At 36.9% G+C, this 17,413-nt stretch overlaps 3 protein-coding genes across 6 annotated transcripts; all 3 read right to left on the reverse strand.

Annotated features, from left to right (window-relative positions):
• Positions 1 to 2,626: 2,626 nt before the first annotated feature.
• Positions 2,627 to 4,311, reverse strand: LOC110778410 (uncharacterized). The gene is made up of 2 exons (XM_021982971.2): positions 3,848 to 4,311; positions 2,627 to 3,505 (listed from the first exon to the last, which is right to left on the reverse strand). Exons 1-2 carry the CDS (start codon positions 4,047 to 4,049, stop codon positions 2,868 to 2,870), a joined length of 840 nt encoding a protein of 279 aa, XP_021838663.2. The 5' UTR covers positions 4,050 to 4,311; the 3' UTR covers positions 2,627 to 2,867.
• On the reverse strand, positions 4,188 to 6,889 carry LOC130460629 (uncharacterized). 2 transcript variants are annotated; one of them, XM_056827957.1, is made up of 6 exons: positions 6,649 to 6,889; positions 6,354 to 6,487; positions 5,458 to 5,532; positions 5,237 to 5,322; positions 4,422 to 4,512; positions 4,188 to 4,330 (listed from the first exon to the last, which is right to left on the reverse strand). In XM_056827957.1, the coding sequence occupies exons 1-6, from the start codon at positions 6,671 to 6,673 to the stop codon at positions 4,316 to 4,318; spliced, it is 426 nt and encodes a 141-aa protein (XP_056683935.1). In that variant the 5' UTR covers positions 6,674 to 6,889; the 3' UTR covers positions 4,188 to 4,315. The 2 variants fall into 2 exon arrangements, with proteins under 2 accessions (XP_056683935.1, XP_056683936.1); XM_056827958.1 differs by having other exon boundaries at positions 4,189 to 4,330; positions 4,428 to 4,512; positions 6,649 to 6,879.
• Positions 6,890 to 7,457: 568 nt separating this feature from the next.
• Positions 7,458 to 13,839, reverse strand: LOC110778409 (uncharacterized). 3 transcript variants are annotated; one of them, XM_021982970.2, is made up of 10 exons: positions 13,642 to 13,839; positions 12,313 to 12,398; positions 11,985 to 12,197; positions 11,213 to 11,434; positions 10,982 to 11,121; positions 10,562 to 10,834; positions 9,889 to 10,107; positions 9,091 to 9,495; positions 8,676 to 8,960; positions 7,458 to 8,467 (listed from the first exon to the last, which is right to left on the reverse strand). In XM_021982970.2, exons 1-10 carry the CDS (start codon positions 13,642 to 13,644, stop codon positions 7,698 to 7,700), a joined length of 2,616 nt encoding a protein of 871 aa, XP_021838662.1. In that variant the 5' UTR covers positions 13,645 to 13,839; the 3' UTR covers positions 7,458 to 7,697. The 3 variants fall into 3 exon arrangements, with proteins under 3 accessions (XP_021838662.1, XP_056683933.1, XP_056683934.1); XM_056827955.1 differs by lacking the exon at positions 12,313 to 12,398 and having other exon boundaries at positions 13,642 to 13,793; XM_056827956.1 differs by lacking the exons at positions 12,313 to 12,398; positions 13,642 to 13,839 and having other exon boundaries at positions 12,002 to 12,140.
• Positions 13,840 to 17,413: the final 3,574 nt, after the last annotated feature.

The following is a 17,413-nucleotide window of genomic DNA, read 5'->3' on the forward strand; positions in this document are numbered from 1 at the left end:
AAGTAGGAGACTGAAGGAAATAATTCCCTTGGTCCAAGTTTGCATTTAATGCTAAGTCTAATAAATGCGGTTCAGTATTAATTAACAAGTTAATAATTCAGTGAGATCAAGTGAACTGAGTGCCTAGCTAGAGGCCGCTTCAGTTCAAGTGGAATTAATAATATTAATCCACAACTTACTCTTGACTGAACCCGTAGGGTCACACAAATAGTACGTGAACGGATCAAGTATTTAAGTGAATATATTATTCATTAAAGTACTCTACTTATGATCATTTGAAAATGACGGATCTCGGTTCCAGTGGGAGCTGAAATCGTCAAAAGGCAAAGTAAAGAATATTCCGGAAATGAAGATATTGCCAGAAACGGAAATATGGTTCACGACGGAAATATAAATATTATCCAAGTCGTAGATGTTGCCGGAAACGAGAACATGGTTCGTATTGGAAAATATTAACGGAAATAGAAATATTGCCGGAAACGGAAATATTACCGGAATCGAAAATATTGTCGGAACATGAAATTATTTCCGGAATCGGAAATATTGTCGGAATATGAAATTATTTCCGGAATCGGAAATATTAACGGAAACGTAAATATTGTTCGAAACGGAAATAAATTCCGGAATCGAAAAACGAATCGGAAGCACGACGAGCGACAAGACGGCAAGGGAGTCGGCCCATCACTCGACGAGCAAGGGCCGCACGCACAGCGCTAGGCACAAGGCCCAGCGCCAACGCCAAGCACAAAGGCCCAGCGCCAGCGCTGGACCGTGCGCCCAGCTGGGCGCTGGCTGTGTGCAATGGGCAGGCCTCTGTGCGATAGGCCAGCTGCGACAAGCATCGTGCGAAGGCCAGCAACAAGCAACGACAAGCAGTGGGCCGAAGGCGAGCTGCTGCGAGCGATGCTTGGGCCTGACCAGGTGCGCGCGCCAGCGTGGGCCTTTGTGGCTGCCTTAGTGGCGAGCGTCTTGTGCACCAAGCCGTGTACGATTACTTAGGTGCCAAGTAACTTGGACCTTAAGTATAATTTTCCTACTTCTACTAGAATTAGAAGTTAGGATTAGATTCAAACACTAAGTGTTTTATTAGTTCTAAGATTCTTATTAATTGTAATCCTGATGGGACTAGTAATTGGTTTCCTAGTAGAACTCTAAGTCTCTGTTTCCTACTCTATAAATATGTGATTAGTGTTCATAATTTACAGTAGTGGCACTCGACCTTTTAAAAGTTATAGAAAGTAGGTAAAAGTTCCAAATAAACTGGATAAAAGTTATGCAAGTATACAATAAATTTATTAAACACCTTGTGCATTCAATACCTTTTTAAAATAAAACGTAATTCTGTAATAAATTCCGGAAGGCTATATAAAGACGACACTCCTACAATCCAATCACCAAACTCAACACAAAATACACTCTTAAAAACAAGAAAAGAAAAAAGATGACGATGATGATGAAGAAGAAAACTGCAATTAGTTTGGTGGTGATGGTTGTAGTTTTGGAGGCTCAAGCCGCACTATGCATGCAAAAATTTTGAAATTTCTGGCCGGCCCTAAAAAGGGCCTAAAAATTCTGCTCAAACCCGCAAAATTCTGGGCCGGGCCGGCTCATGTTGATTTGGTCTAGTATCAAGCATGGAACAAAAACTCGGCCGTTCCGTAATGGAACAACCGCTTTGTAACAGAATTTGAATGAGCATTCCGAGAAACCTCGTTTTATGACGGTGCGATGGAAATCACCTCCGACTCGCCGCGACGGTGTTACATAACGGTGGAACGCCGTTCCATAACCGTTCCCCATTTAAACGGTCCAAAAATTCTGAAAATTTTGAAAGTTGAGACCAAATTTAAAACCCTGGATCTGCAATTGGAGAATTTCGAGACATCTACGAAGCTCAATTTAATAGGGCTTCTGGTCGCCTGAGTGTTGCGAGTCTTCACTGGGTTTCATGCCCAAAAACCGATCTCCGGCGTGGTTAGAAGAGAGATGTGACCGATCTGGTTAGACTGTTAGAGGAGAGAGGTGAGAGAATAGGGAAGTCTTGGAATATGAAAACCCAAACACGAATACTTTTTAAACCACAGAATTATTAAATAAATAAATAAATGCATTTACAATCATGTTGCTATGCGTGACAGTGGGATAGTGGGATCACTTCTTATTAATTAAAAAAGATGCATTTACACTATTGTCCCCATTAATTGCCATGTATGACCATTTATTTATTAATTAAAAAATACATTTGCATATAAAAAATGCATAAAGTACTATTACTGGCCATGCGATGCCCACTATTTACTCTTTTACTTTTATTTCTTGACCACCATTTTCTATATAATTTAATATTTATAAAAGGTAATTATAGTCTACTTATCGGTATTCCATATACAAAGTACTTTATTTGCCTTAATATGATACAAATGCTAAAATATGAGTTTAAAAGTTGAAAAACGACTTCTGTGAGTTTTTTTAAAAATTCACACCGCGAAATCCGCGGTCCATTATACTAGACCGTTACAAGCGGTTTCCGCGACAACGCGAGCGTTACCGCAAATGCAACCACGACCGCGTTTTTTTTCCAAGTAATCAAGTGTCCGAATTTCGACAATCCCCAAATGATGAAAAATGAAAGGTGAGTCCCTAAAAATGCATTTTACTCCAAAGAATAAACAAACGATTCAGGTAATCGATCTAGCAAACGGAAAAGTTTTTGTTCAACAACTAGTTGCTCAATAACTATTATACATCCAGTTTGTAAGACCTTGCAAGATCAAATAGTGGAAACAAGACTGGCTCAAGTACTGTTCTGAGTGGGTGTTTTTATATTTACAGAGTTATCCAACTTTATGAGCATACTCACCTGAGTTTCAGTAGAGTCCATCAGTAAATGACTTGCCTACAAAGTTTCTACATAGAGACTTAATATCCATTATGCTACAGTCAAGCTTCCCAATATATTCTCTGGATTTCTTTAGTTCTTCTTCCAGAACCTTAATCTCTTCTAGCAGCTCAGAAATATTACCTCGTGTTAAAATCAGGCTTTCTTCTTTACACTGTAGACTTTTCTGGCATTCATTTTGTTCTTCTTTTGACTCAGTAAACTGACTTAGTTGTTGAACAACGTTGTCTAGGTAGTCACAATGATTGTTGAGCCATTTTACATCAGCTCCTGAATCCTCAAGCTCTTTTCCAGCGTTTCTGAGGCGGTTCACGTGTTTGGGTTGAAGACATTGTAAGGGGACTGTTTCAAGTTCTTGAATTAGTTCACATATATTCACAAGTAGCTGGGAGTGATCATGAGATGATTCAATCATCTTGCAATTGTGAAATATATCTCCGTGTTTCTCGATTATTCTTCTGAGAATGAGTACCAAGTCTGATCTGATCCTGTATGATCCCACTCTACATACACCATCTTGGATGACAGTGGAAGAACAATGGGAAGCTTTTGATTCATCAATAGCATCTGCAGGCTTGTGCTCAATAGAACCTTCTTGATGAAGAACTGAAAAAAAGAAACAATAGATGAACACAAAAGAAACTGCGAGTGTTGTGTGCATAAACTTGAGGCTCTGTTCTATTCACCTTATTTCCACTTATTTCAGGAAAAATAAGTTCAGTTAAGTTCAGATAAAATAAGTTCAGGAAAAAATAAGGGTTGACCAAGTACCATTTATAACTAAAATAAGTTTTGATAAAATAAGTTTTGATAAGTTCAGTTAAGTTCAGTTTAAGTCCAGATAAGATAAGTTCAAGAAAAATAAGTGAAAATCAGGTGAATGAAACGCACCCTTAACAAACTAAATTGCGAAAAAAAAATATATGAGCAACTGATTCTTTCACCTACCGTTGATTTTCGATGTTTCATCTACTAGTCGAATCATATCTTCCTTATTGGACTTAGTGTTATACTCTTCAGTTTTGGTAATACCAACAGTTTCACTAGAGTGACAGTCATCAACTTCCTCATCATAATCAAGCTCTATGGTTTTCTCAATACTGCATCCATCAGTTTCCTCGTCTGTCACATTAAGAATGGTGGTTTCCATTTCCAAGCTAGATAATGGTGAAGCGCAGCATATATTCTCGTGTTTGCAAATGGTTACTTCCCCTGATGGACTTACCACAAATACAACTTGACTACTTATACTCTCCTTAGAGTTTTCAATGAGAAAAGTAAATGGTGTCTCATTAATATTCCTAGCACCTTCTTCAGCATTTTGACATTCATTACTTGTTTCTGTTTGTTCCGTTCTTCTGATGTATGATATTGGCAGCAAAGTTTGAAGTGGTAGTGGTTGGTTCCTAATCAGGATTATCTCACTTTTACCTGACAAATAAGCAATTAAGAGTTGATTAAATTGCTGTTATGAAAAATGTATTCTTGTTGAATTGAAGTTGATAAACAGAATATTGCATACTCTTACGTTCCTGGGATTCTGTTGGTGCAAGACAGTACCCACAATACCAAGTATACTCCTCATCAGTTCCTGGTGGTATACCACACAATATCTAGAAAAGAAAGAACAAAAATCATCAAAGGAACAGAAACATCACATGACATGCTCTAAGCCACTAGCATGTTCATCTCGGAAACATTCATCTTATTTTTTCATTTAATCTACAATCCTTTAAGAGCGTGTTTGGTATAAACTTAGTAAAGGAAATGGAAAGGAGATAAATAAGAAGGGGAAAGGGTATTGTTAGTTATTACCAATATTAGTTGTTTGGTATACCTTGGGAAATGAATCACTTGTAATAAATTGGGGATTGAGGAATGTTGTTACCATAGAGTTGGGAGAGGTAACAAATGGTGGTAAAGGTTACCCTTGGGAAATGGTCTGTGTTACCACTCCTCTCATATCAATGTATAAAAAGGCTCAAGGCGCAACAAGGCGATTTGGAGTTCCCAGCGCCTTAGGCGCGCGGAGCCTCGGTGCACCTCATTGAAGTGAGGCGCCCTAATATAAAGTAAAAAAAAAAAGTGAAAAAATGGTGTGCGCCTTGGTTTTGCGCCTCATCGAAATCGCCTCGCCCAGACAATAAAAGGCGCTGGCTCCAATCGCCTTGCGCCTCAGAGCCTAGGCGCGCCTTTTTATACACTGTTGTATATCAAACATTAGGTAATAGAAATAGTTAATTGATTCCATTTCCATCACTTAAAAACTCTATACAAAACATGCTCTAAACTTGATTCATGCGTGATGTAGAAGAGATGGGGTGTTATATGACTTACTGGTGTGCAACCATAACAGAACACTTTAAGCAGTCAATCAGAGCATTTGAGAAGCCCGAGTTCCCACAAATATAACAACCAATCACCTACCAATAACGATTTTGTAAATTGTAACGTATCCATTCATTTTATAGCAAAGATGAACTGATAAGATAAGCATGTTAAACTTTTAAAAACCATGCTAACTACTACTCAACAAGAACAAAATAAAAAGAATTTACCTCTGTATTTGATTTTTTCACTTTCATTGTATTCTTCTTCTTTCCCTGGTTGGCTGCTGGGGCGGGGATGCCATTCTAGAATGGAAAGTGTGGTTGTTAATTAACTGACTCTAATGCATAATCTGTTCATATCTATGCAAATTATGCACCGATAAATGTAAAAGGAACTACTTTTCACTGAGATTTTACAAATCAGAACCTGATGTTGGATGATGATGAGTTGTTAAAATGGTTAGTTTTATGAATCCTGAGTAAAAAAAAAAAATTGATTAGCACCAGCATTCGCTTATCGGATTAGTAGTGTCCTCATTGGAAAGTTCATTTTAGATCAAAAAGGTCGAAATTTTTTCACAAAATTGCAATATCTAGCAGTTGGGCATGTATCCATGTTCGAGTAACATAGTTTCAAGTATTTACGGCCATCAACATGTATTTTGATCTATATTGAAACAGGTGGCTGCCATCAAAATCACTTCCAGTGACTGCAGAAAAGTTCGAATTCATGGGAAATGATTTTCACAACACCAAAAAGATTGTGGCACACCACTGTGAGACACGGTTTTCCGTGCTCTACTCACACAGTTTTCCAATTCAACCATCCTAATTCCTAAACCACACAGTATGTTTAACACGCTTAAGTACCCATTAATGCTGAAAATCTCACTACTTAAAAACCTAATATTCCTTAGTCCTTACTTTTCAGATACACACATAAAATTCTTCAATAAAAACACAGAGGAGAGGTATTTCCTACAATTTTAACACGAAAAGAACCAATCTTTTTCGATCGCGGGCATACTACATCAACACATCCAAGTATCCAACAATAATTATCAGCATTTCCTAAAACATAAAGTGAAAACTATTAAAAAGAAAGTTAAGTTCTTTCTTTTTACCTTAGCTTCTTTGGACTGTCCTCCTTCATCTAATATGGAAGATCTTTTCCCTTTGTTTCGCGGGCTTCTTCGTGGTTGTCCCATATTTTTTCTGTCTGTAACAGCGCAGCCAAGAGGGTCCAAGATTGCTGAACCTGGTAAACGAACAAATTGGAGTTAGAAATTGATGATCACCATTTTAGCTGAAAATTAAAAGTAGAAACAAGCTACAAAAAAAATAAAACTTATGGATTAATTAAATTAAGCTACCAAATATTGAGTACTTCGTATTCTACTGGAGTAGTACTTATCTTACTTGTTTTACACGGAAATGCCAGCATTACTATTTCGAATTTTACACGGGAAAGACTTAAATATCCCTAGAGTATATGGATTGCAGAAAAGTCAGTTTTACTTCACGCCAATGTAAATGGTGTTTCCCTTGGGCCTCTATTACTCGCACCTTTAGTATCTGCACAACTTTTATGATGATAGAATTTTTTTTTTTTGTTGTTTCATTTTTTGTTTTAATTCATTTTTCTTTGCACTCACTACGATTATACAGAATTATTTCTATATCATTTGAGGTGTAAGCGTAACGGTCTACTCCCTTGTCCCCAAAAAATTGCTCCAAATTACATTTTTTTACTTTATTAAGAAAGAAGGAAAAAGATAAGCAAGTGCATTGATTTTTTGTCTTTTTGCTAAATTAAATAATAGTGTGTGAAAGGAAACATGTGAAGACTATACACTAACACTATAAACAGTATGCGGCAAACTCAAAAGATCGAACCGAAAAGAAAAGTGAGACAATCTTTTAGGGACGGAGAGATATTTAACACTATCAGAAGTATTCACGAGAAAATTTTACAACAAAAAAACTACCGATATGTCTAGACTGTGTATAACATACTGCATTCAACAGGTAGTACTTGAATTAGGACACCCAGCTGGACAATGCAGAAAAGAAACTCATTCCAGATTGACTACCAGCAAATTATACTAAAAAGTGAATGAAACATGTCTATTGTTACAGAATCGATCCACAACTGCTGCAGAACAAAATTGATACAGATAACACCTGGTTCTGATTACAAGTACCATATGTGAGTAAAGAAGCTGGACTTGCAGCAAATAGAAGCTCATATGATTAATTAGGGAGAAGTGGTTTGTTTTAAAGTTACCATCGCTTCAATATGTCACATTAAGAACACCATCACAAGATTTTAGGATTAGCCTTTACAACAGCAGACAAATTATACATACAGTACACGTTTAATACTGTAATAAACGTGTGCTTAATTATCAGAAATAGTTAGTGGTTAACTGAATACACCTACCTACATAACATACCTACCTGACTTTCTATAGTAGTCCATCCACCACAGACTTATCATGGAAGCTTGTACAAATCGAATTAATGGACTGCACGGCGCAATCTAACTTGTATTTGTATTCCTTCAATGCCTCAAACTCTTTTTCCTCTGACTTTATTTCCGCTATCAGGTTTTCCACCATAGTTCTTTTAGAACTCAGCATCTCTTCTTTATGTTGGACATCTTTTACAGCTTGATCCAGATTACTCTTCAAAGTAGGATAATCACTAAGCTGACAAGTGAACTTCTCAAGAACTTCACAACGCTTGCGAAGCCATTCCACGTCGATTCCCACAGCATCAGCAAGTTGCAACACACTTTTCAGGTGATTCACATGATGGGACCGTAAACCACGTAACCGGACTGATTCAAGTTCCTGAACAACCTTGCAGATGTTCTCCAGTGGAACCTTGGGAAGTATTCTACAATTTGAAGCAATATCCCCGTGTTTTTCAAGAATTTTTTTGAGAATCGGGAGTAGTTCAGCGTTGACATTGTACATGCCAACACAATTCGAGCTGATATCATGGAACTCACCTGCCATTTCTGAAATGGAGGCCCGTATTGACGTTACACTTGCCTCTCTAATGTTCTCAGCCCCACTTATGGTAGTCTCTTCATCATCATACTCAATGACTTCAGTAGAAGCAATAGAAGGACTTGAATTTTCTTTTTCAAGATCAATAACAGGAGGAATACATGAACCCTTCTCCACATGTGTGTCGTGTTGAATTTCCAGAGGAGGAAGTAGTGTTAGACCTGAAAACCGGGGGAAAAAAGGGTTAAATAAAAATAAATAATTTGGAGAAAGGAGAAGAACATTTAACAGAGGAGCAGTTTGATTAAAATAAAGTGGTCTGAGTAATAACATATACTTCAGTATAAAGACCTTGGTTAAGGAGCAAGAAACCCTTAACTTTTTATAATTGTGTCATCTAAAAAAGAACGGAGGAAGTATTTAACATACCATCACTAGCAGTGGCTTTATGTGCATCTAAAACTTTTTCGTCAACAATATACTGTTGATCAGCTACTGGATCATCATCATTAATACAAGGATTGTTTTCTCCATTGCTTATAGGATTGGGGCCATTGGGCTCTTGTTCCTCTAAACCCTCTTGATAACTAACCAATGGGATTGAAATGGTACAATTCTCAGAGTTAGCAGCTAGATTGACACAGTTGTCTTGTGCTTGAAGCTGTGGTGGTTCCATATTTTGACTTGGAAGGAATACACCAAACAGCTTTAGACCTAAAAATAAACAAGATATTATACTTTAAGGAGGTATATTTCAACGTTAAACAGTAAGTAAATTATCAATTAGAATGAATCATATTGATAAAAGGTTAGGTAAGTTAGTTTGATTCAACAATTTCCATACCATCTTCCTGGTTAGGCTGATCTTCCCCTTGAATGATTTGGTTTTGCTTATCTTCTATACACTCACTGACATTGCCTCTGTTTGATCCATCAATTTCCACACCATCTTCCCAGTTCGGCTGCTCTGCAACCGTCTTCCTTTCAACTATTCTGTTTTGAGTATCTTCTACGCACTCGTTGACTTTCTCTCCTAGTTTAGAAGAACAGACAGGTTCCTGATCCAATATGACTAGGTCTATCATTGGCTTATCTGAAACGGTCTTCTCAGCATTCCCCTCTATGTTGAGACTCTTGAGACGTTTTGCAAGAGTATGACAGCAGGAAACATCAGGTATACTCAAGGCCTCGTGATTTTCTGATCTCTCTTTCACAGGCGTGATCAAAGGAGAAACAAGTTCTTCAGGACCTTCACCATAGAAACCAACTAATCAACTTGTAATGACAAACTAGAGCATAGGACAACCAAAAAGAGACTGAGTTTCTACAAAAGTACTCCCTCCGTTTTAAAATAATGGTTACACTTTACCTTTTCACGCTTGCCAATGTAAATGTTTGAACATTATTAAATATCTATAGTTTTGTGTTCGTAAAGATTATAAAATGTTGATAATCCGAAAGTGCATATCGAGAAGAACAAACAAGACCTCACACGACTATATTTTTCCTTACCCATAAATCACAAATGATAGTCAAATTAAAATTTGTGAATAGTGTCAAAAGTCAAAGTGTCCCCATTAATATGACACGGAGGGAGTAAGAAGCAGCACTTGAGTGTGACTAAGAATGTGAAAAGACTAACCTTGGCCAGCTAATCTAGCCGAGCCCTCGGCTGAGGCTTCTATGTTTACAACGTTCTCTGAAGTACCAGTTGTATCATTCAGCAGCCTAGCATTCTCTTGAGGTAGACATACTTCTCCAAGACTAGCTTCTAGAATTGTGGAGGTTTCAGCTTGGCTTGGTTTGTCGTATGTCTGATCAGCTTCCTGGTCATTGCTTGGTCGAGTTATTAACTTCTTACCTGTGTTAGTTTCACAACGCCACTTCGTATATAAAACCCAAACTTAAAAGCATGAAATCTACCTAGAAGTTAATACGTAGTAGTTGAAATGAGCTAACAACTCGTTTGGTAGCCGGCCATAAATGATGTCAATGGTAATAAATTTGTATGTAAATTTATAAGGAAAATCAACATTCATTCCCATGGTAATGGTGGTTATCTCAAAATTATCACATTTTCTTCATAAAGTTTCATTACCATCCATTACCATTTGGGGAGTGGTATTGGGTGGGAATGCAAACTTATGAAGAAAAACACCATGTTTTAGATAAGTTTCAGTACCATGGATATTATGATGTTATTTTCTTAACACTTACATTTATTCTTATTCCAACCCTTTATTACCGGCTACCAAATGGGACAACTGACATTGTAAAGGCATCTAACTCCTCATTCAAAGAGAGCAATATCTTACCTTTTTTACTCCTAGCTCTCTTGCATTCGGGCCTAAATGATGGTATCCGGCTACACTTAAGAAGAGATACTGCTTTTTTGGTCTTCTTGGAATTAGTACCAATTTTCATTAATCTTCTACAAGGAGTACTGATACTTTGTTTCTCTTGGCAACCCACTGCTCTTAAACCTTTGCCCATCCTACTTTTAGCTACACTTGGCTTGTAGCGTTTGGATGGAATTTCACTAGATACTTTTTCAAACGCACCCCAAAGGTAGTACTTCCCTTGAATTTCTGTAACAAATCATTTTTTATCAAAGCCAAACATTAGTTGAAAGTAAAAGATAAACTATTCCATTAATCCTTATGTTGCATTCATCCTACAGAAAGAGAGAACAAAGGGACTTTGTAAAGAGAAATTGATGTGTATTACTTTCATACTTTGTTTCTCAGGAGCAGTTATCTCAAGAGAAGTAAAAACCATCAGCTTTAAGTTGGCCAAGGTGGCTGTCATCGCTAGGTCATTTGAGATCATGTATTCCACTAGGTTGTTGTATTCTGCCTCACACCTGTCAAGAAAGCTAAACAAGAAAAGAGAATTTGGTTTCCCTTTCTATTTGAGGTAAAGTTTACAGAAAAAACAAATGGAATAATACGTAGATAAGCAATTACCTTGAGAATTGAGGAAAGATGTAAATTTCAATATTGCAGTCAGCAGCCCCCAATTCATCAAAATTTTTAGGCCACAGGCTATCCCTTTTCTCCAGGTGGAGATAAAGAGAGGGTTGCAATGCTCGTACAATATTCACAACTTTTGAGTATGAAGTCTTTGGCATAAAGGCTTCCAGACCTTTCCAACTTCCGTCGGAACTCCCGCTCGTATTGAAAACTCCCCTGTCAACAAGCAAAACAAACCATTATATTGTGCTCCATGAAGAGAAGCACACACACGGGAAAAAAACACAAGGAAATAAGGCTCCTTTTGCTAGGGTATAAAACGTTTTTTGTGGAAAATGATTTTTCCTTTTTCAATCATTTTACATTGTTTGGTTTGGCGAGAAATGGAAAACAATTTTCCATAACTTCCTCAAAGGTGGAAAATACATTTTCCATTTGAAAGGAAGGGAAACCACTTTTCTATCTTTCCTCCTTGCCTCCAACTTCAATCTTCCAATCAATCTTCACCCATGTTCTCCCATTTTCCGTATTCTATTAATTTTCTTGTAAAGAACCAAGCAAAGGAAAACTAGTTTGGAATTTTGTTTTTCCTAGGAAAAAGTTTTCCATGGAAAATCATTTTTCACCGAAGAACGTTTTACGCCAAACCAAACGGAGCCAAAAAAGGGAGAAAGGGAGAAAAACAAACAAAAATTATTGTCCTCCCCCTACACAAAACATGAAGAATGATCTGGAATGAACGCATGAAGTATCTTAAACATAACACCTCCAAATCGGACCAACCACTGGGATTGAACTAGCACCAAGTAGAGAAAGATCTGAAATTCCCAATGGACTGCAACCAGCACCAGCAGATTGGGTCATTTCTTCTCCCCCGTACTTTATGATTTTTGCCAGCATTTCGTCTGCTGATTGGCAAGAATTACATATCCAACTGAAATCTTCACATATATCTTCAGGGGATAGTCCTACACAATACCTGGAAAGCAAAAATATATTTCATTTTATAAAGTCCTGAATTCCAGAAAACTTAACAGAAAGTTGTCTACAAAATGAAACAACACATATCCATTCCATAAGATTGTCTAACTTACATGTGCTCAACTGTGTCCCAACATTCGGTACAGTAAATTAAATATCTAGAAAAACCTTTATCTCCACAGGTTTGACAGATTTTCACCTATTGACAAAATAAACTGCATTATTAAACAACTACATGTATAGGTAAAGAATGTATGTAAATATAAAGGGAGTTATCGACTATCTATCTAAACCTTGCTATTTCACCAAACCATTTAAATGGGTATGAATGCTTCCCGTGATTGATTACTACCATTTTGGTGATGTTTATTAATCAGCATAAATTTGAACTAAATAATACTTAAACAGTATGCAAACATGCAAAATATGGTTTATACACCCGGGTGCACAATGCTCACTGTGCACCATGTTTTACAAAGAACTTATAGTTCAAATATAAAGAACATATTGTTCATACCCAAAGAACATATAGCCAATGAACATATAGCTCAAATCCATAGAACATATAGTTTAAATATTTCACTAGTACATGTACATTAAAATCGTTCTCAATATTCATTAGATTTTCAATAAATGTTCAATACGGTGCACAATGAGCACTGTGCACCCGGGTGTATAATCCAAATTGCGTGCAAACATGCCTAATCAAACTCGTAATTTGAAAAGTTGGCATGTTGTTTAAGCAAAAAGTGATAAAGCATTTCATCTAACATTAAACACTACAAGTCTACACCGGTCCCAGAATTAGTTAGCATAATCAGATTTCTTTTGCTATTTCATACAATTAATTTCTTTTCTTTACATTACTTATAAGGACAACGTTTTTATTCGTCATATAATATGATTACAGAAATACAATAGAATTTACTGATGAAATCAAATAACAACCCTGCAATTTTAAAATGCTAAGCTATAATATACTTCTTAAAAAGCCAAATGTTCAAGAACAATCCTGCAACTTTAAAATGCTAAGCTATAATATCTTGCAGGCTTGCATCCAAATTAAATGCTTCTACATCATTGAGGCATTTAAAATACACAACATTCGGCGTCGATATTAACATACTTCTTAACAAAACAATTGATCAAACAAATGTTTCTTAGACAAATATTGTACTCCGTATTTCCAATTTAACCATAATTTCAAGGATCCATTAAACAACTAAACGCCCAAACCCCAAAACAAAAATTACAAGTAAACCCAGAAACCCCATTTCATAAATAATTTATATAAAAAAAAAAAAATCTCAAAGAAAGAAGCAAAATTGACGACAAAACAAGCTACTGTATAAAAAAAAGGATTGATCATGTTTAAATCAATTAAAACAAAGAATTAACAAAGTATGTAATCACAGAAAAGATGATTGAACAAAGAAACTTACCATTTTCCTGTTTTCTCTAACACAGAGAGTGATAATTTGAAGTAGGCCAACTGAATTCTGGGTTTACTTGGTGTAAATGTACGGAGTAAATGACAACAACTCTACCAAAGGAAAGGACTGAAGGAGGAAGTACATGGTACATGTAACATGTGCGTGACAATTTGCTTTTTGCAGAGAAATTCCGAGTTATGTACTTTACCCATCAACTCTACTCGGTGCAATTATTTTTACAATAAATTGAATTGGTTCACACTAAATTTGTTGTCAAAAAAATACTCCACTAAATTTGTTTTGGACCAGTATAGTCAACAACTTAATTTTAATTTATTTCGACTTGATTATTAGTATTATTATTATGAAAATTATATCAAATTGGTGTCGTTAGTACATGTTGTGTTTGAATATTGCGATTTACTCTATTTTATAAACATAGAGTTATTTTGATTCAGAAAACAAAAACAATGGTTATTATATCTAAGACAATTGGGTTTAATTTATTATAAGCACTATGTATGTAAAACGAATATTAGAGTAAATTGTTGATTTTAGGTCACAATAACTAAAGCCATGTTGGATTGAGCTGCCAAAACTACAATCATCACCACCAAACTAATTGCGGCTTTCTTCATCATCATCATTTTTTTCTTTTCTTGTTTTTAAGAGTGCATTTTGTGTTGAGTTTGGTGATTGAATGATAGGAGTGTTGTCTTTATATAGCCATCCGGAATATTATTACATAATTACGTTCTATTTTAAAAAGGTATTAGATGCACAAGGTGTTTAATAAATTTATTGTATTACCAGGCTACCAGCATAACTTTATCCAACTTATTTATAAATTTTACCTACTTTCTATAACTTTTAATATGTTTTGGTTAACTTTTATATTATTAAAAAAATTGATAGATAAACATATTTAAAGCAATTAAGGGTTAAACGATTTTTATGCATTATTAGTGATTTCAAGAAATAATTTTTATTAAACTAAGAAAATTTACACAAAAAAATTGATTATAAATACTCCCTCCGTCCTAGAATACTCGCAACGTTTTGACTGGATGAGCTTGCCAGTGCACAACTTTGACCACCAATATCTTTAACTACATATAATGAAAACTTATAAAATATAATATTTTAAAAATACATATTAAGACGAAGCCAGCAATATATTATATACTAACATTTGTTTTCATATACTTGAAATAAAATAGGGTCAAAGTGAATTATGTGAATAGTGCAAAAAGTCAAACCGTTTCGAGTATTCCGGGACGGAGAGAGTAAGAATTTGTGTTTTTATATTTCCAGTAGAAATGCATATCACTACAACATATAAGATCAAAGAGGGCGAAACATATCGCCCTCTTTGATGTTAATCTCGCCCTTTTAGGCTATCAGGGCGACTTTTAAATCGCCCTTCCATCGCCCTGTTAGGCTCGTTGTATTAGCTTAGAAGGGCATGAAGGAAATAATGCCCTTGGTCCAAGTATGCATTTAATGTTAAGTCTAATAAATGCGGTTCAGTATTAATTAACAAGTTAATAATTCAGTGAGATCAAGTGAGCTGAATGCCTAGCTAGAGGCCGCTTCAGTTCAAGTGGAATTAATGATATTAATCCACAACTTACTCTTGACTGAACCCGTAGGGTCACACAAATAGTACGTAAACGGATCAAGTATTTAATGGCATTATGTAGACGCCTACTTTTGTCCCCATTCCCGAAAGGGAAGGTTCGATGATGAGAACATAAATCTCCACTTGGCAACGCATCTCCTATAAAATAACGAATCTCAATCACCCTTTCATTTCAGCCAAAGCTGCTATTTATAGAAACCTGCTAAGAATAGTAACTGCCGTAAAAGGTAGTTGTTAAAAGTGGCAAAATCATAAAAGATAGAAACCTGTCAGAATTAGGTGTTGCACTCCAACATCAATCCTAAAAGAGATAGAATTTACAAAGGAATTCTATTCCTGGTATAATTCGAAAATAAGAGTTACGTATTAATTAAATTCCTAACGAACCTAGAGTTCGTAACGGGCCTAAACGCATTCCGTCATAAGTTAGTACGCACTAAAAGACTCCGTGTTCTAAGAGTCCAAATCTGACAAGAACTCGGCCCATATCCCATTTTCAACGCCTGGATCTGGGCGCCGAAATCTTCGGCGCCCAGCCCTGGGCGCTGAAAGTGCCTGGGGTTGTTTTATCTCCGGATTCTTTTTGGATTCGTATCTTAAAATCTATCTTTCCACACACTCTTTTCCTATAAATACAGCCTAAAACCGACGTGAAAATAACACACAATTCCATAATCTGAGTATTGACTCTAGCCTTAAGCCTAATCCTCACGCTGCGAAATTGATCCGGCGTTCTGTCGCAATCGACCCAAAAGTCGAACAGAACGCATCCTGCTCCTTGTAACTTGATGAATTAAGCCTAAATACTGGAACATTGCTTGGAAACCCGAGATTCGCTAAATAAAAGGAGAAATAACAAAGCCAAGTGGTTAGTTTTCTGAGAACCACAACGCACCTCTCAAGGGTGCGTTGTAATGTGTCCCTCATATGATTTAATCGCTTTCATCACCCTTTTATAAAATTGTCAAACTATTAATTTGATTGATCTATCACGCCTAATAAGATAATACCATGGACAACTGAATTATCATGCTAGGTACCTTAAATCAATCTAAATAAGATAATCACGATCGATTTAGTATTATGTGTTGCATATTGCTAAAATCAATTCAGAATAGTTTAATAGTTTAACGCATGTCCCTTCAATTATTTATGCTGAGATAGTAAGGATAACCTGCCTCTGGAGTATTATCGATGAGCACTCCTCTCGGTAGTTACAGTCCCCCGAACTCTCAATCTCTGCCCTGCGGGTGTACGTTGAGCGATCCCCACACCAGGGATCACAAGGGAACCTATGGCCGTCGTGGTCGAACATAATGGCACTCCCTTTATGTCACGATAACCGAATGGAGACTCCTATATTACTAGTCGATTGGGTGTAAACTCACAGGAAATCCAATTACACTTGATCTGACAACGTCACGCCCACGAGGGACGAGGTCACGCATTAGCCTCGTGCTTTTTCGACCCCCTCACAGTGGCGACTCTGCAGGGGACGTTAATGAAATACTCGTGTTCGTAGGTAATCAAAATAGCCGAAGGGTGAAACGATCCTACCCCGCGTTTATTTCCCTATCAAGTTGGGACGACCTGAAAATTAGCATATTAATGTGAACGGACAGAACCGCATAACGAATCTTGGCTCCCTTGGCATGTTTCATCTCGGGAGTTGGGAATAAGGATACCCATCGCCACCCGGGGGGTGCATACGCTTCGAATGTTGTCCACTCGGCACTTTCGCTAGTAATACACCTATCCCAAACCAAATCGCTCGCCCACTAGGTCCCTCTCATTGGTGCATGCCCCCTTGGCTTACATCGTGATTGGCCTCTTGGGACGAAATTCGCTCGTGAATGCACTTCCCCGACCGGGGCATGTGTTGGATCGACGATAGAGGAGGTACCAAGCCGGCACAAATATTACCCATAGAAGCCTATCATAAACTACGTGACATATGATTTTGCTTCATGTTGTAATGTTAGTTATGTGTAGCGAATTATGTGGTTGTGTGTGACAAACAACACTAGAAAACCAACGACCCTAAAAATTGCCCAAACATTCATAAACACCAATTGGCCAAAGAGTTGTACCAAAATACGTGTTCCGCAGCCCCGGGCGATCGCCACAAAAATAAGCGAC

Source organism: Spinacia oleracea, chromosome 5 (assembly GCF_020520425.1).
Source record: "Spinacia oleracea cultivar Varoflay chromosome 5, BTI_SOV_V1, whole genome shotgun sequence".
Taxonomy (NCBI): Eukaryota; Viridiplantae; Streptophyta; class Magnoliopsida; order Caryophyllales; family Amaranthaceae; genus Spinacia; species Spinacia oleracea.